This window comes from Sparus aurata, chromosome 21, assembly GCF_900880675.1.
Source record: "Sparus aurata chromosome 21, fSpaAur1.1, whole genome shotgun sequence".
Lineage (NCBI taxonomy): Eukaryota > Metazoa > Chordata > Actinopteri > Spariformes > Sparidae > Sparus > Sparus aurata.
Window position 1 is genome coordinate 22,905,525 of NC_044207.1, and position 19,772 is coordinate 22,925,296.

The 19,772-nt window shown below is 42.1% G+C and overlaps 1 protein-coding gene across 5 annotated transcripts in view; it reads left to right on the plus strand.

The window, feature by feature from the left end:
• The window catches only part of LOC115573062 (dipeptidyl aminopeptidase-like protein 6), a 93,889-nt gene that overhangs the window by 28,969 nt on the left and 45,148 nt on the right, over positions 1-19,772 (plus strand). Inside the window, exon 1 of one of the 5 annotated variants that reach the window (XM_030403678.1) lies at positions 3,518-3,574. The exons of the other annotated variants lie outside the window; for them this stretch is intronic. Within the exon in view, the coding sequence (XP_030259538.1) occupies positions 3,533-3,574 (42 nt within the window). The 5' untranslated portion in view covers positions 3,518-3,532. Of the gene's footprint in view, positions 1-3,517; positions 3,575-19,772 lie in introns of those variants that run through there. 5 annotated transcript variants of the gene reach the window in all.

Here is a 19,772-nt window from a genome sequence, read left to right on the forward strand (position 1 = left end):
TCTGCTAACTTACCTCTTGTGTACAGCCACATGCAGGTCACAGTTGTTGTAGAGAGCCCTTTTTTTACTGTGGAGCTTTTCCCTGCATGTACATCATCACCTCCAGTCAATAATTCTCTCTAAGCCAGGAGTCAGGAGTCTGAATGAGCCACGGAGCTCCGGGGACGAGGAGAAGAAGATTGCTTTTCCCCGAGCTGTGAGTGAAGTGCCGACTTCTGTGATGATGTTTGGTGTGGTGCTCACATGGAGCAGAACAGAGATGGGGGGGGAGATAATGATTGTTTGGTGTAGCGGAGGAGGAGAGAACGGGGAGAGCTATTGAGTGAGTCGCTATTCTGGAGCTGGCAGCCTGTCAAATCGTAACCCACCAAAGAACAGGAAAGCCGAACCCCGTTGATTGATGTTCCTCCCCTCGCCAGATTGGCTGTTGCATCATGGGAATACAGAGACTTTTATTGCTGAGTGTGTTTAGGAGGACATCTCACTGCTGCGCCGGCATTATGGCTTATGTGTTGAGACAAACATACTCACCTTATCAGCTGTTTGTCTTTCCATCACTCTGTCTGCCTGTCAGCTTATGACTCGTGACCCATGATGTTTTATTGCTGGATAGACCTCAATGTGGGTAACAGTTGACTGGATCTTCGAATAAAATGAATGTAGATTGAGTCCTTTTTACTAGCCTCCTATAATTTAAGTAGCCAAGATTGTTTAAATTTGAATTACTCACATTTTTGACACTTGGTATCTGCACCATAAGCTTAACATGCAGCATATTATTCATATTATCCTTATAAAAGCTCAGTCTCATCAGAAAACGGCCACATACAGGGTTTCCTCTACATGTAATTGACTGTGGCGCACCGCCATGGCAAAATAAAAGCCGCCACACCTCAAAAATTCAGGCATAAATAAATCTAGTGTTAGAGAAAGGAAATATTTAACTGTCGTCTTCCACCGCAGTATTTGACGTTAACTAGCATGTTGGATATTTAGCTTGATAATTAGCTAGAGGATTAAAATGGTCACTTAGAGCAGAGTCCTGCAGGGGTCTTATTTTGCAAACCCGCCCGAACCCGCCATACTTATAACCGCATCCGACCCGTTTTCCGACAGTAGCACAAATTACATTCGTACCCGAGCCAACCCGGTATAAATTGATACCGACGGACGCAATTTTTAAAAGTGAAAGTAAGCCAGCGTGGGGAATGGGAGTTCTGGGAGGGCGCAAGCACGCATTAATGAGCTCATATGAAATATAAATGCTTATCATTTGTGTCGCTAATAATGACTGATGATATGTGACGCCTTGAAAATGGCAATCGTAAAACCCGACCCGCCTCTTCAGGCGTCCGACCCGATCCGCATCTGTGTCCGACACAGTACATTATTTTTCACCCGTGCAGGACTCTGACTTGGATAACTCCTCTCTTAAAACAAAAAATATTTCTTTACAACATGAATCTTCATTCCAAGCCCATGCAGGGGAGTTCATGATGGCTGTGTGAGAGCATTCCCTAAATTCCCTAAGTAGCCTATGACATAACTAAAAATATTACATTATTAGCGCCACAGTCTCAGAAAATACTGGAGGAAACACTGACATAGGTTGACTTCGAAAGCAGCTTATTACAGCCCATATTGATGTCTCCTGCTTGGTGGCGACCTCTAGTGTCCGTGGTGATTATTACGGCAGTAAAGGAGGAAGTCAGGAAGAAGTATTAAGAGTTGGAAAGTCCAGATAGGGAGGAGGTCAGGGAAGGATGGTTGTGTCAAACAAGCATTGAACTTTCACCCAGGGGATCGCAGTTCTTACTTACAGTGAGGTTTATTTTACTTACTAAGGGAGTAAAGTTTCGTCATGTAACATTAGCAGTTGTAACGTAGTTGTTTTAACCCAAACCACAATGTTTTCCTGAACCTAACTAAGTAGTTTTGGCGTCCAAACTAACTAAACTGCGACCATACGACAGAGGTCCAATACACCTGTTGCTGTTATGCTGAAACGGTCTTGTTGTTTTGGGGAGCGGTGATATATGTCGTTTTGTGAGTGGCTGGCAATCAACCCTTTCAGTCGTTTAAGCTATGAGGATGTGTTGCAAGCAGATAATAAATCACCATTTACCTGATGAATGTAAGCCCAATATTTATTGTCTTTAGACCAATAACTGTTGTTCTTCAGCAGCTTAACATTTCAGTATGTTCTACCTGCTACTTGCTAACTTTGTTTGTCTGTGGATTGGTGTTTGGCCAGTATCGCACAATGGGTTTTTAGAGACTGTTGAAGCTGCAATGACTCATTGAAGTTGTGAGCTGTAAAAACAGAATGATGAGGAAAAAAATGCTAAAGAAAAAAAAGAGCTTAAGGGAACTGCAGAGTCGGTCAAAAATGATCTGTGAGTACGGCACTTTCAAGTTACATGTCATCATTTTTGTTGATATAAAAGTACTGATTACCACTTTCAGCTATAGGAATTACTGTGGGTGTGGTGTCATATGTACCATTTTACAAGAAAAAGAAAAGAAAATTAGCAACCATCATCCTTCCTTCACTGATGATCAGACCCATGACTACAAGCATTTGACCAGGATATGAATATTGGTTTGTACCCTTTTCCATTTAAGAAATTAGAAAGATGTTTGTAGGTTGTTTTTCCCGTGTGAACAGAATATTAGTGGTTTCCGAGGTTTATTAGCTTACATAAACCAGCATGTTCTACCTCTGTCGTTTTTTAAATCATTCACCACAGCAACTCTGCTTTTGGCATTACTGTCAGGCAGAGATAGTGTATGTGCCTTCACTGATATTTTACAGGTATCCACAGGCTCCACTGAGTCTTCGTCTATTTGCCCTCTCATACTTCTGTCCTGCATCAGCCTGCAGCCGTATTAGCAGCGCTTTTATCAGTCCAGAAGGGCGGTATTGTGGGCAAATTGCTCCTGGGAGAAAAGCAGAGGGGAGACAGGATAAACAACCCCGGGTAAAAAGCGCCATAAAGTGGCCCAGCTCTGCGTGCGGTGTGTAATGCTGATCTGTGCTGAATGGCAAGATGCAGCTAATGGCCCAGGTAAGTGGTTCAGTGCTGATTGTTGTGAAGGGGTCGAGCTCTTTGGCTTTATCCTCCTCCTCGCTCCCTTCTTGGGTTGTGTTTCAGGGATTAGTGCGGCTGTCAGCGGCCGTCGGACACCCTGTTCCGTCTGATCCTCCCTCGTGGGCTCCGGCATGACCTCCTCCGGCGTGACGACGGCGGTGTTGAGTTCTCGTTGGCATTTCTCCGGGGTCTCCTCGCTGAGTTTACTTGGGAGAGCAGGGCAGTGTTTCAGTTCTGCGCCACTCGGGCACTTCCCTTTGACGTGATGTGTGGAACCGAGAGATGCTGACTGTGGGATTATTCTCACTGAGGGCTGAGGTGCGTCTCGTTTATGACCTGGCCATTATTCACCGTCCCTCTCCCCTCGTCTACCCTCCTCCTCCTCCTCCTCCTCCTCCTCCTCACTCTTCTGACACTCCATATGCAGCCACTCCGTCACAATGAAAACACGCAAGTTGTCCCGCGTGGAGAGACTGTGGAAGGTGAGTGTGTTCAATCTTTTCAGGGGACGCGTGTGATTGCAATTTGTTAAAACCTTTGCCATGTGAAGCATTTAAGCGTTCTTTCTTCCTCCTAATTAATGCCTTTTAATCAATCTGTTATTGAGCACTTGAAGGACATTTTCAAAAGAAATTACAAGCTGTTTCTTCGCTTGAGGAAGTGTCAGAGCTGTTTATTTATTTATTAAGCTTTCAAACTGTCTGATGATATAATGAGCACTTTCGGGATGACAGCCGCGCTTGTAAGTTGCTGTTGTCAGAATTCGCTCCACAATCACAGTCATTATATCTAAAAACTTGTCAGCTGGTAAACTTTGACACCAGGTCTTCTCTAAGGAGATGCTGCCGGGAAACTTTTGTGTTAACAGCATGTGTTAAATGGTTCTGCAAAGCTCTTAGTATAAAGTATTGTGGAGCTAAATAGATTTATGGGTTGATTCGCAGTTTTTGTCACTACTCACTCGACTGCTGCAGTGAGACGTGGAGACTGAAACCAGACACACAGGTTCCAGCAGAGATATACCTTAATGCATTTTCCTCATGGGCATTAATTGTGGTTAAGCAAAAGGCTGCAGTTTAATGCAGAGTGCTTCCCCACTGCCGTCGTGCATCATCAGCTTTTTTTTTTTGCACCATGATACATATTTAATATACAGTAAACCCCGCAGACAAAGTTGGACCTCAACTGCACAAACGTTTAGTATGAAGCTGCGGTCGATGTGGAGAAATGCCTCGGTTTTGTTTTCTCGTTCGTTTGTTTCTGGTGAAAATGTGTCAAATTTTTGTTGGAACGTAAAGCATCAGCTTATTTACTATTATACACTAAACCTAGTTTCTTGATAATGTTGTGAGTTATTTCACCCAAGCGGCAGAATTCTGTTTTTATTTCTTTGGTTTAGTTTCTTCTAGGGCCATCTGAGTTGCCTGACGATGCAATCAGAACAATCCTGACTCGAGACTTGTGGTACTCAAGATTGATTTTGCTTCTCACAATCACTTTTTGAAGGTCTCTACGGGAGCCCTAAATGGCCATGGATCAAACATATTATTTCCTCACCCCAACAATGCTTTGTGAGTGTTTTATTGAAACATTCCTTATTGTACGTTTACACGTGTACACAGGCTGTATATATAAATGGCAATAAAAGAGATCAGTTTCAGGAATGTCCATGGCGTGCAGGTCTCGCTCTGCCTCGGTCTCGGTCTTGACCTTGGTTCTGTCTTCTAATAAAGGGGAAACGGCGTCCCACAAAAACACTTAAAAATACAGTTAACTGAGAAATACAATATAGAATCCAGTGCCCCTGTGTCAAAGCTGATGTAAGTGCAAGTAAGTCTAAGTGTTGCTGTTGTTTTAGCTCACTTTTGCAGTTTATCACCACAAGAACACGCAGCCGTAATCGCCCGACATGGCAGCAGACAAGAGGATCCTGTTCTCTTCGTGTTCATGAGCATGTGTTTAGTTCTCTGTTACTGCACACTTACTACTCACATTCTTTAACAAACCCCTGTCTTTTCTCCTCTTGGAAGTTGTAAGACAAGAAAATACTTCTAATGACTCCTCTTGAACTCAGGGGCGGTTACAAAACTGTATCCAATCAAATGTGATTAAGGTTTGTCTAATTAACCTCACCCATCGTGTAATTGTCCTCTTCCTGAGCTCATTACGGGGTGATGGAGGTGAAATGGGGAGACTGAGTGATCCCACATCAACACATCTCTCCAAAAGTCTACAACACGGATATTTGCTGAGCCACGGCAACCTCTTTCGTTTACCGCACAAATCCATCACATTACAGAAGCTACAGCTGCCGTCTAACTGTGACTTCAATCAAAGTCAAATCTAAAGCAAATGTCAACAGACTTTTGTCTACAAATGGAAAAGGTTCTTCCAGCAGCGGTGCAGTTGTGCATTTAGGCGTTTATATTTCATTAAAGACAGTAATACACATATCTTGGAGTTGGTAAACACTCTGGAGCTCAGTGGGGCAAGATGTTTTCACTTGATGCTATCAGCGTCACGCAGGGAGCGGGAGACATCCACGAGACACTTTCTGCCTCTGACAGACTCGGCTGATACCGATCTAGCTGTGCACCCTGGCGTTCCGTCCTTGCGGCCACCTTGATGCCTGAAATATGCATTCGTTTTGACAGGATACGAGTTCGACACAAGCATTTTCAAAACTGCATCCAAATCCCCAGAGAGGCTGAGCTCTGGCAGGAGGCTGGCGGTGCGCAAGCTGTCACAATATTTTCATATCTTCGGCGTTTCAGTGATGCTGCTGCTGCTACTCCTGAGGAATCCGCGCTCGCAGAATTCCGACGATAGCTTAACAGATTTTCAACAAAAAACGAGTCCCCGATTGTGAAACTCAGAGCGTCTTAACACGTCTCCATCCCCTCGTGCACGTGTGTGACAGCCGCGTGTTGTTTTCAGTTAGCCTTGAAGATCGCAGCTAGTGGTGAAACACTAGATTTACTGATGATCGAAGAGACGGATGACTAATGACTTATACACAGACACAGGGGTGGAACTGGAGCGTCATGTTGGTGATGAAACTAAATCTGAAATTCACATGTTCTATGAAAATCTACTCAAAAGTAATTGACGCCTGCTTGAGGAAGGTTGTTTAAATGTTTCATTTTTGCAGTTTTTTGCTCAAAAACCATCTTTGGGCTGTTGCAAAGATTATGAATGCTGTCTTTTTGAGAATCCACAGACCTTTCCCTTACCACAAGGTCATCATTGACGGCTTTGAGTGAAATATTTCATCAAAAATGGAATGTGAAAGACAGACATTCATGTCCACATAAGAATTTTATAACACTTGGTGATCCCTTAAAGTTTTATCTCGCGCCATCTTCAGCTCAAAATTTAATTCGGCCAATATTTCTGACAAAGTACTGTCAAAGCAAATGACGTTCCCATCATCCTCTGCTGTACGAAGGGCTAAGTGTGTTATCAAACTAAAAAACTTAGGATGGTGATCATAGTAACCCTGACTTCACTGATTGATTATTGATATTTGCCTGCCTGCAAATTTCAGACCACGTTCCTTTCCTTGTACTGTTACTCTAACAGTAACCTTGTTGCCAATAGTACAGTAAGGACGTAAAAGGCTACCGGCTCTTACCTTTTCTTTTGTGGGAGTTTAGACATTCTGATGCAGGGCTCGCCTCCCCGTGTGCAGAAACACCTCAGCCCAACACTATTTTGCAGACAGGGACACCCACTCTGCATTCTGATTTTAGTGTCGCCTAAGGTGATTGTGATTGGTTTAAAATGAAAACAAACAAGCCAGAGCTTTTTTTTATTTCCCTTGACCCAGAAAGAGAATTAATGAAACTTGTCGCTGACACAGCGCTGATTATATAAGTCTAGATCACGGTAAACACTGAACCTGCTTAGTGTGAGCTAAATTAGCCTGCATCACTGTGTGCCTAGAGCTGCTAGCAGCGCTGTGGACTGAAGTTCCAACATTTTAAAAGATCAAATTAGAGGGATGTTTCTTTTAAGTCCCAGAGTAAGACATTTGTTCACCTCCTGCTAATGCTATCCAACTGTGAAGGTAATTTTGGTTTAAAACTTCCACGTTTTAGAGGTTTCTGATGTCTGTATTCATCCTGGTACAATTGAGGTGAAAGTAGTTTTGCATGGGATTTTTTTCTATTCAAAGTTAAAAAAAAAAAGACATTTGAAGACAAGTTCACCCTTAAATGAAAATGCACTCATTATCTATTTGGCTTGATGCCGATGGAAAGAAGGGTCTACAAAACGTCTTCACAGCAAAACAGCCTTGCAACATTCTGAAATGCAAAAAGGAAACAACCTAAAAAAAAAAAAAAAAGCATGAAATTTCTCAACAAGGCTTGTTCTGCATATTAAAAGTCTCTGGAGGCCCCGTATTGATTTGAAAATATGTTTACAACCTTGACATGCAGTCCAGCTCCTGCACCCACTTCAGACACTTTTTAGCTGGGCGGCTACATTGAAGATGTGTGAGAATTAATAAATGAACGCTTTGTGGACTGCAGAACTTTCTTTTGGCATGTGAGGGGTGAACTTGTCTGAGTTTTATTATTATTATTTCTCAACACTTGCACCACAAATAAAATACCTTTCACCTTCCTCTATCTGGGGTTGGGGGCAGAAATCGCAGATACGTATATTTTAAAGATGAGAAGATGAGACCAGTACTGAGGGTTTGAGTAGATACTGGATGTGAGAATAAAACATTTACAGTCACTTGGGTGAACTGGTCCTTAATGACACCAGAATATCTTTGTGGTTAATCTGAGTGGACAGCTTTTTTGATTTCTGTCTTCATCTCTGTGTTTCTGAGAGAGATGTCTTTTACACACAGTTTAATGTGTGTGTGTGTGTGTGTGTGTGTGTGTGTGTGTAAATTTCCTCATTTGGAGACACTCTCTATCTCTATCTATCTAATAATTAAATGTAAACTAGATTGGAATTCTTCTTTTTTGTGAGTTGGCGGGTATTCCTCTGAGACGCGGAGCAGTGCCTGTGATGAAAACCTGCAGTGAATATGTAACGATGAGGCACTATTGAATCAGATGCCTCTAATTTGCCTTTAATCACTCCCCTCGGCGTCTCCACCACTCCATTCTTGAGAAGGATAGAACAACGCGCATGGATTAATTATCCCGTCCCTGCGCATGATTCGTTATCGTTTCCTTTTTCAGCCCACTGAATCACAGTTTTTTTTTTGTTTATTTTTTTTACACCTGTGACTTTTGTTTATCTGGTGATTTGCAACTCCCAGATCCGAACACACGGCGCGCGATGCCGCTAATTCCTTGTTTATCGGCCCATGGCTGTGCTTCATCTCCAACTAATTTCCATAACAACTTGCCAAAATTGCAGCGCCGTCTTCAAACTTTTCACTTTACGACCCTCTCATAAGCCATTGATGAGCACACATAAAGTTCATGAGGCCCGTAAGTCTGTTTTATGAGAACTAGATCAGCAGATGGGTTAATGCTCTGTAAATGCGTGCTGACTCATCCTGCTCGGCGCTGTCTGCGCACACGCCAGCTGCCCGTGTGCTATACTGAACGGGCAACTTTACGGTTTTCCTTGTTGACATCCTTTTTTCTCGTAGTTGTGTTTTATTACTCATATCCACTCAGTAGAACTTCTGTTTGCTTGATTTGTTTTTCACCGTGGTTGGACAAAGTAGCCGTCGGGTGTTTTTTTTTTAAAGAATTACTGCCATCATCTTAAGACACTTTGGTGGAATGAACTCATCAGGAGGGCAGCTGAGATGTTCTTTTCACAGTTTTCTAGTACATTCATAGAGAAACTTGGAATAATCATTTGTTTATCACACTCTGATCAGCTCACCCCTCAGCCTCAGTAAAATGTGCTTTGCTTCGGATGATTACTGTGCAGAATATCGCTGCAACGATAAATCAAAACGACTCGTCCAATCGATAAGTTGTCAGCATTTGTATAACTCGCCAGCTATTTTGATTAGCGCACTGTCGCTTTTTGAGTATCTCAAAGTTCTCTGGTTCCAGCTTCATAAATGTGATTTTTGTTTGTTTGCTCCTCTGTGACAGGAAACTGAATATCTTTTGAGTTGTGGACAAAACAAGACACTTGAGGAGGCATTTTTCACCATTTTCCTGACATTTTATAGATTAAACATCTACTCCACTAATCTGGCAAATAATCAAACAGATTAATCTGCAGTGAAAATCCTAGATGTCTGCAGCACACAGCATGAATACAAACGTACAGTATCCGTTCAATATTTTATTATTAGTGCAATATGTAGTGTCCTTCAGGAAGTATAAACAATGTGCAGTCTGCAGTGTGTGTGTGTGCATGTGCGTGTGTAAGGGGATTAGTCTAAATGTTATATATGAAAGAAAATATTTGCTTATTCATACTCTGGGAGAAGGAGCAGATATGATAATATTTAATGGGATAATTTAACTTTTTTGTGGGAAAACACACATCAGATACAAATTATTATTCAAGCTCAAGTCTGTTTTTGCATTTTTTAAGAGATGTCTGGAGGGGATGTTTAGGGATCATTTTAAATAAGCCCGACGCGATGTGTGAAATCAGTGATGAGGTGCGAGTGCGATGAGAAGCTGTTTGTACTAAAAGCCTGAACAGAGGATAAACCAAACACAGTAAAACCCCAATTACTGATGTCAATTATAAACAACTTATTTAACCGATAGTCGGCTGCCCTAACAATGTATTATTTATTTATTTATTTATGTTGTTTGTTTCGGACATGTCAATTCATAAGCATCACATTTCATCATTGTTCAAATAATACAACACACATGGCCGAAAGGGAAAAGCGGGAGAAGCCAAAGCTTATCAAGTCCCGCCCCCATTACCCACAGTATAAAATCTTCATTCTGATCTTTTCTTGTCTTTTGCAAATTACTTTTTTCTTTTCTTCTCTTTTTTTCTTTTGTTATGACCTTTGACAAAACATATTACAGCAGTAGCATATAGAGCTGAATTCAAGCTCTAGACAGTACATACAGATTACATGTGTGTCTGCACATGTGTCCATATTAGTCCATCATGAGTGAACAACAGTCTCATCTTATGGCCTCATCTTATAGCCAGGCTTGCCACAAAGTCAGAATATCCAATTGAGAGAGAGCAAAAGTCCAGTGTATTTATTATTCGTTGAGATGGTGTTGGGATGGTGTAAGAGCCCTTTAATGCATTTTCATGTTATTCATCAGTCTCCTCTGCAGCTGCATTAGAAGTTAATCATTAATAATACATGAATTGCATCCAATATTTTTTTTATTACCCGCCATCGTTTTAACCACTGACTTGATTTATGCTCGATGCAAAACCAGAGCAGCTATAGGACGACTTTAAACAACATGTAAAGTTAATGAAATAACGCAAAATAATGACTTTTTATAAAATGCGGACCCATACGGGACTCATCATCGTGATATATTAAATAAGCTAGTTGTGTAGTGTGTTGACCATCTTGTTGATAGTCGGCAGGAACATTTTGAATCGGTTATGTTCCCAACACCGATTTAATCGATTAATGATTTATCATGAACATCCCTCAGGTCGTCTCAGACCTCTCGGTGGAAATTCTTCTTTTCTGGGCGCGATTAAACCATCTTCATTGCTTCGCAGCGTCCCATAAAGGTCTCATTCTGTCAGCACCGAGACTCCATATATCTTGTCTGTCTTACTTTATATATAATAATATCATGATATTATAACAATAAATGTTTTATACAGCACCTTTTTAAAAACAGAGTTTACAAAGTGCTCTGAGAAGCGAGCAAAAGCAGGAAACTCAGGAAGACAGATTCACAGAATAAACACTCAAGGGTCGAGCTCGAGCACGAGGAAGCCGAGTCTCAGAAAAAACAAGAAGGCAGAACAGTAATGCTAAAATAGAAAAGAATAATACCAATAACGGGTGATGTAAATGTATATGTTTGATCTTCCTAAGCAGTCATCGTTATCCTTCATACATTACATTCTGCAAGGTGTGACAGTTTGGTTTAGTGTCTCGTCTTCAGGCCACAGACCCTAAAATCTAAGGACATTTTGTTCCCAGCGGCCTTCAGGTGAAGTTAAACTGTGTGTTACGTTAAGATAGACAATTTAGAACTAAGAAATCCTAAAGGAAATGTGTGTGTGATGTATGGCGGCCATTTTCCTCTGACACTCTGCTCAGGATGGGAGGCTGATATCTGGTACAGCTGTGTTCAAAGTCGTATGAACGTATTGAATCTGACAAATAGCTGTCATGTCACCGCCTCCTGATTTGATTACAACTGAAAAGACAATGCAGAGGGAGGGACATCGGGCCGCACTTTGAGGTGAAACAACACCTGATAACCGGATATCTTCTGTTAGACCACAGCTCACTTTAACATACAACCACCTCACCTACCTCGAGGAGAATCGCGGTGGATGTAAACGGTTAGAGTTGTTTTACCTTGAAACGTGACCTGATATCTCTTCAGACTGTTGCTACTTATCATCTTTCAGTCAGCTGCTGACCAGTCAGGATGCTGTGAAATGAAATGAAATGATCACAGTTTGTCAGATTCCCCACATTCATACGCCTTGCAACCTGGAGCGCAGCAGCAGGACATTACCCCTGCATTTAAGCTCTCCACCCCGACTGTGATATGATGATGACACTGACGCCCGATAGAGCGACAACAAAGTAACATCAAATCAGTAAAATAAGTCAGCTAAAATAAAACTAGAATAGAATAAGAAGTAATATTGCACATCAGTGTCCGACGTTTCAACTCTCCTTGCAGGTGGAGGTCGAGTGTTCATGGTCAGCGTAATCTCACACTAGTAATAAATGAAGGGTTCGAGGTTTGGACTTCCTATAAATGGACTGATATCTTCTGCGAAGGCCAAACTGGGACCACACCGTGAGCCTCCATTACTGGCGACCCTGCAAAACTGCTTCCCTCATACTTATTTTCTCCAGCGGTGCAGTTTTCTCTCAGAAGAACTCCCACTTTGGTCCCTGAGGCTGTCAGACAATGATCTGTATGGATCTTTTATTACCGTTTGAGTTGGGAGGCATTTGCTGAAAGAAGTGTGTTCGGTGCTGCTCTGTGGGGTGTTACGCAGTCAGGATAATCTTTTTTCCTCAGGAGAGAGAGCCTCTGGTTGGAAGCTCTGAAAGGCAGCGGAGAGCTTTTGGTTTTCATGTTGTCGCTCGGCGTTCACAGGAGAAAATATTTTGGGGTTTTTTTTTCCGAAATGGGGGCACGCAGCAACACAGTCGTCTTTGAGGGCACAGGAAAGTACAGCTGTGAGCCTGAGTCAGTCAGAGGAGGTGATGTGAAACTGCAATAATGCAAAGTGAATAATGAAACTGGGGGGAAAAAAGCAAGCACATAAAATAAACCAATTTCATACTCCGTGGTCTTATTTCACTACAGACATTAAACAACGCTGTTAAAATAATAATAAAGATGTTCTGCACAGAGAGCCCTTTTTAAAATGCAGCTCAAACACTGTAGTAACAGTGACTCCATTTAAATATCCATCATAAAAGCAAATTACAGTCAGTGCAAACTTACAAAAGATTACACTTAATGGGACATTTCACCTGCAAAGTCTTCCTCTTCAGTGCGATTTAGACATCTGAGGTGTCTGTCTGCAATCCTTTTTTTAAAATCTTTTTTATTTTTTCGATTTGGGGGTGAACTTTACCTTTAAGCTGGCAGGAGGTCATATTTGCCTTGAGTGAGTAGAAATGCAGCACCTCGTAGCAAGTTTGGAAACCTGACTTCCTTTAATCATCGGATTGGCTTCAGGTTGGCTCATTTGGTTGGATTTAATGTGAATGTCAGTAGAGAAAGAGTAATTACAGGTTTGAGGCAATAAACAAGTGGAGAAAACTGGTGATATTTATACAGCCACTTCACTGTACCTAAGGAATACGGCATCTGCGGCTCCATATACTATGCAGCAGCTAACTGCACGGTGGTACGAACTGTAAAACAATATTGATTTGATGCTTATGAACTTTAATATCTGTATGCACACTATGCGATATGAACCCCCCGCGGGCTTAGTGTCGCTGAATAATGTAAAACCAACTGCTTCTGTTATTATATCGAGTAAGCTGACCAGCTGGGCAGCCTTCTCCCAGAAAAACACTTAGATATTGAAGAGGGTCAAGAAGTGAGGTTCACAGGCGAGGGAACGCTTCAAAGTTAATGTGTGTCCGTACGTGTTTGTATTTGTGTGTGTATGTGCGTTTGCGTGGGTGTGTGTGTGCGCCTAAACAATCCCAGACAAGACAATGGTAGATTAATTGTTTCCCCCTGAAAGTCGTCTCTCGGTAGAAGCCCAGTAATGAGTCTGATTAAAGACTTGTGGACTTGTTAATTACCCCTCTGTAATGTCCAGACAGTGAAAAACTGCCTCCGCCTGCAGTCTGAAAACTTCTCCTGCCTTTTTATCACTCCGCAACACACGTAGGCGTGTTTTCAACAGGGTCCGAATTCATGACCTTTAAGTACAGTAATGATCCGTGATAAACCGCGCAGCGCTGCCCACATGCCGGGCCTCCATCCTTAACCGGTGATTTACAGCTGCGGCGCGGCAGACGGAAGTGGAGATGCAAACAGCAGTATTTACACTAAAGCGAGGCAGGTGTGCTGACAGTCGGACAGCTGAAGGAGTCACGGCAGGCCAGAGGGCGACGGCGACGCGACTGATGATTGAGTCGGCCGTGCTGACAGCTGGCACCACGGCTGAACGGAAACAGCTTGTTTAAATCAGCAGCCGTCGTTGATTGATAGGATTTTATCGGTAATTGTGCACGAGGAGAAGTTAAGATTACATCCATGCTGTTTTATTTACTGTGTTTTGCAGGTTTTATTAACTTGTTTTGAGTTTCGCTGGCGTCGGTTCAGTTCTGAGAAGCGAGGCTGCAGCCAAGAGATTAGAAATGCAGAGGCACAAGTCCCCCAACACATAGCCTACATACTCCAACCCTCAAAGTGTTGACCAGACTCTGGAAATAAAAATCCCTACATGGTTTTATTTGTATTTGTCAGCCCTGGCGTGATTTGGCGACTCCCATCCAGTTCAGTTTATTGCTACAGCAAACGGTCTCTGTGCAGCTACTCAGACATGGATACAGGAAAAATGACAACCAGTGTATCTGTTTACAGTGCAACCCAACAAACATACTTTATTTCATTGAATAAGTCAATCAATACTGATCACAACCGTGATCTGATTTCATGCCGTGAACGCTGAAAGTATCTTTCCAAGCAGGGGGTCACAGTTAAGCTGGTTGTCTTGCTGAGGAGTTGGAAGTGTGAGACTCTTCTTCCCTCGCTCAAAAGAATATATAGTAATCGCGATTCCAGTCATCACAGGGACAAATACGCATTTCTTGTGACTGCTTTAACAATAAAAGCCATCCCACATTCAGCTGGTTAAATGCTTTTAATGTGAAGGAGCAGCAGTGAGCTTCTCTCTTTGCATTAGCAGTAATTCAATTATACTTTAGCTTTGATACGGCTGTGAGCAGAGTGAACAGCAAATGCTGAGGCTGTTTTATGCACGCATTGTTTTCCTGTGAATCCCTCGTGTTTAGGTGGGTAATCTAAACCCAGGTCAGGAAGGCCGGAGTCCGCCGCTGCCAACAAAAATGACTGTTCGCTGTAGAGAGATAATTACCGGATGTTAAAATGTTGCATTGCTTTTGCAGAAAAATGCCGACTGGAGCAGGTTTTGATCGTTAGGAGTAATGGAACATGTTACAGTTTTTAAAAGTTTTTAAAACCTTTGTAAAGGTGGTATAGTCAGTAGAGACCAGGTTAATCTGAGGGTAAAGCAGCTAAACAACATTATATTCGTCCATTTTATTGTGACTAGTCATGCTTTTGTGTTTATTTTGGAAAAAGTAATGTATAATAGGGCTGTAGCGATACACTAATCTCACGATACGATAAGATACACGATATTCAGCTCACAATATGATATATATCACGATATTCAGCCAACGATACGATTCGATACGATTCGATACACTTACATCATTTTCTGAAAGATTTTAAAAGGGACAGTGTGATTTTGGTGACATCTTGTGAGTGAATACGACAATACAACCATTGAATTAATTGTAGGGCTGGGTATCACCAGGTACCTCACGATACGATACCATCACAATATTTTGCCCTTGATAACGATAATATCACGATACAGCGATTCTGCGATAATCGACATATTGCAAGAAATTTCATCCACGATACATCCCGATATCTGTGTCACTGAAGAAATTCAGAATTTATTGACTGCACTGAATCCATTTCACAGGAATGACAGCCAAGTAAACAAAGAGTATATTGCAGTGTCTCTTCTTAACACACACACTGACTACAACTATCATTAAATATCTATATGTGTGGGTTTCAGAGCTACTTAAACCATTTTTTAAATTTTATTTGATTGTATACCTATTTTTGAATAAAGATAAAGCTGACCTCCGAAGACGGGTGGTGGTGGTGGGCCAAAAAAAAAAAAAAAAGAATACATTTTTTTTTTATATATCGTAGTATCGATATTTTGGCACACCCCTAATGTGTAATCACTGTAACTGGTAATGCATTACTCTAACTAACTTGCCAGTCTATAACATCCTGGTTGGGAATTGCTAAATCTTTTATCAATTTAAAGCTTCAATATGTAAGAACCGACCACCTCCTCTAAATCATACACAAAATAGGTACAGTAGAGGTTAACACTATAGCTGCCGTTAGCAAGTTAGGTCAGTTAGCTCAGTTAGCCGTGCAGCTAGCGGTTGACTTGCAGCTCGGAGACCAAGTGGATACAAAGCTAGTACAGGTCCTTTGGCCAGAGCTAGCTTGTTAGCATGCTAAGTTCAGTAGAGATATGTGTAATACAATACAGACACATCATGTCAGAACTGAGATGTCTTTAGTATTTTCAACTCAAATCTCACATGTTGCACCCTTTAAAGAAAATAGTCCATAAAAAGGGGGGATGAAAACACTGGAACCAGCTGATAATACACTGCGCGGGCCGCCATGTTGGTGTTATTTTAATCCAAGTGTAATTGTCTTAGGCTGCGGAAATCCTTTAAATTCCCAGAAGAAGTACTGAAGCGTGAGCAACCTCAGCGTCCTCCGTGGTTGCTGAATCTCTGCTGAGAAGTCCTGCCAAGTATAAACACACAAAATTCTGCATGTGAAAAGGTCAGATTTGAACATGCTGACCGTTCGTACCCGATATTGACCATTAGAAGCCAAGTCCAAATACGTGGGCTGCAGATTAATAATGGATGAAACGTTAACAGCGGCGCTAAAATAATAAAAAGCACCACCCAGTTGACTTCACTCCTCTCTGACAGTTTTTGTCTAAATGGGGAAATTATTGGCTTCACAACGGTCGAGTTCGTAGCAAATCTGTTGTATTGCTTTGCATTAGATTGCACAGGTGTTGATGACATTTTGTGCATCCCTTGCTCATCACCGTGGCATTATCGTGCTGGAGAAAAAAAAACCCAGGGATGCATTCATACAAAAACATGGCGGATAATGGTGTGCTGCCTGGCATTGTAGGCTTTAAGTGGCTGCGGCTGTGTGAGGCTTTCTGCTCTGCTGTTTGGACTGTGGAGAGAGAGATGCTGATAATGATCGGTTATCAAACAAAACTGTCCCCGGCCTTTGTTAGGCGTCCTCGTCCCTCTGTCACTCTCGCTTTTCTCCTCTTTCTTTTCCGTCAGGGCTGATGGCCATGACTGTAGGTGGGGGTCCTTCGTGGGTTCAGTTTTTCATATTCTCCATCCAACAAAAAAGATTTCCTGCTGTTTTTCCAGGGGAAATTATTTGTTTGTTTGTTTGTTTTATCAATAACCGCACAGCTGCACCAAGCTGCAGTTAAAGTCTTCACAATAAACTCTAATTTGCATCTGGGTTTTTCCTAATAAAATAAACACAAGCCCTGGAGAACAAACAATTAAAAGAGAAAGCGAGGTTTGCGGAAAATTGATTTGTCTCTGACCAGTGTTAAGATGTCAGACAGCCAGTGATCACTGGGGGGAGCTAGCATGCAGACGAAGACGTTCTGTTTATTGACAGTTGAATAAATGACTGTTTGTTGGTCCCCTGGAAAGAACGAAGAAGAATAAAAGACAACTCCAACATCACAGCACATTCACGGCTTGTTTAAGGGCCTTGGAAGGCAGGATTTATTTGACAGGTGCTGCCTAGAGAGGCCGTCTCAGACAGCACATAAAAACCGCCAGATGAAGAAACGGAATATAAATGAAAAAGATGTCAATTAGCTGATAAAAATGTGCTTTACAGGAGAGCATGTGTTGTGAAAACAGAGGCTCTGCTGGCACGCTCTGACCCCACATGGCTGCGTTTTTTTTTCTCTTTGCTTCTCCAGTTAAGCCTGATTGTCTGCTGTTTTTCTGTGGAAGGTAATTGTCGGCAGGAGGCTACGTGCGTCGTGTCGTGATGATCAATCCTCGCACCCCTCGCTGCGTTTGGGTTTTTCTCCTCGTGCTTGTTAATGCTCGGCTGGTCTCTTAAGCTCTCCCCGTGTTTGCTTTTTTGTTTAATGCGGCGTTGATCGTGTAAAAAACGCTGCCTTGTTGCCTTTCGCTCCTCTCAAAAACTTTGCTCACATTTCCGTGCGGCTAATTGTCAGAAGCGAGGTGAGTTTTAATCTGCCACCGAGCGACTGGAGAAAAGCACATTAGCGCGAGTGTGAACAGACAATAGGGGGAGCGGAGAGACTGTCACACATTTGGGGGATTAAACTGTAATCTTGAATTGCGGGAAATTCACTTATTTCAGAGCTGTTTTTCTTGTTTTATTGTGCTATCTGTGCGACGCAGGCCCATTTACACTTGTTTTATACGCGAGTTGGATGATTTGGATGTGTTCTGGTGAGAGGTAAACAGTCTCATGAGTCAGAGGAGCTGTCCACAGCGGCGGTGCTGAATAAGTCCTGGCAGTGAGCGGGTCGTGCAGCTCCCTCAGGCCATGTGAGGAGCTGCACGGTGACAGCGCTGCAAAATGTGGTGGTTGGAGTGTGTACGGCCTTTGAAAGTCCACTCATCCTGCCACCGACATGCATGTCTTATTTCTATATTAACTGATATTTACGTTTTCATTTTAAGGCATTTAGCGGACACCTTTGTCCAAAGCAACTCAGTTATTCATATACACATTCATACACTGATGGCGGTGGCTGCCACGCAAGGTGCCGACCAGCACATCAGGCGCAGTTCTTGAATCAAATCAGATCAAGTCAGTTTTATTTATATGGCCCAAAATCACCATCACAGTGTAGCAATGAACAGCATCCTCTGTCCCCAGACTGCTGATTCAAGTGAGGAAAAACTCTCCAGGGGAAGAAAAAGATGGAAGAAGCCACAGAGGAGGAATCCCTCTGCCAGGATGAACAGACACGCAGTAGATGTTGCATGAAAGTCAGATCTATTGGTAGTAATAGAGTTTAATATTCATAGCAGACAAACCAAACACTGGCTCTAGACGAGGGGTGCTCAGTTGGTTGTAATTTGCAACCTCACAGCTAGATGCTACTAAATCCTAAACAGTGGACTGTTAATAAGGTATTGCTGCCAGTGTATCTGATATGTGAAGCCAGCTGTAGTGGTTGTTGTGGAGTGGGTTGTCGGTGTGGGACGCTCTTTTAGAAGACTGTTTCTTTTGTCCAGTTTGGAATATAGGCTATTTTTATAGTGTTTGCTTATTATTTTCCATTTATTTTCTGCTGTCTGTCACTGTTCGGTTAAATCGAGGCGACAAAAAATACTTGGACTTGGATATTTTCACATCGTTGAATGTGTTTGGAAGGATAACTTCTCTAATGTGTGGAGCTTGCTGGTCTTCTCCTCTCAGTTACGAAGCTGTGACATTACCAAAAAAAGAGATTGTGCTGTTTCAACAATGGCAGATACCAACTTGGCAGGTTGATGCGCGTGTACATCCGCTTCTGTGGTTAAGGATTTCTTTCAATAGCACAACGTTTTCATTTGATTCAAACATTGGCTGGAAACATTATGTAGCTCCTAACATCTAAAAATCTGACTTTTTTGCCTGCAGGAGGATTTAAGGGGACCTGCAAGAGTTAATTCTTAGAGGATTTATTAAACCACTTTATGAGGTGCACTTGACCGTACATTGATGATGATGATGATGATGATGATGATGATGATGATGATGATGATAATGAGAGCAAAAAGGATCCTCAAAGATTTTATAATCTGAAGAAATCTGTTAAAAACAGAGGCGCAAAAGCCCCCAAAATGTATTTATAATTAGCCTTTTTCCAAGCGTAAGCTGGACTGATAATAATTACTACGTTCCTAATCTGACTGTGTGATCTGGCGGCGCTTTATATCATCGTGTTCATAATTTTTGCAGGAGTGTAATAAACAAAGACGTAATCTGAGAATGAGATTCATTGGTGTTTAATTTCCTGGAGCAATCAAAACAGTGCCTGATTTACTGCGCCGTTTATTATAATCATCGCGCGTTTCAAGATAAATGGACAGTTTTAGCCCGAAGATGAGATTTCTTCTCCCTTCTTTCCTGTTAATTTATAGATCCACAAACGGCTCAGAGAGAATGCGTCATCACCGAAACAATA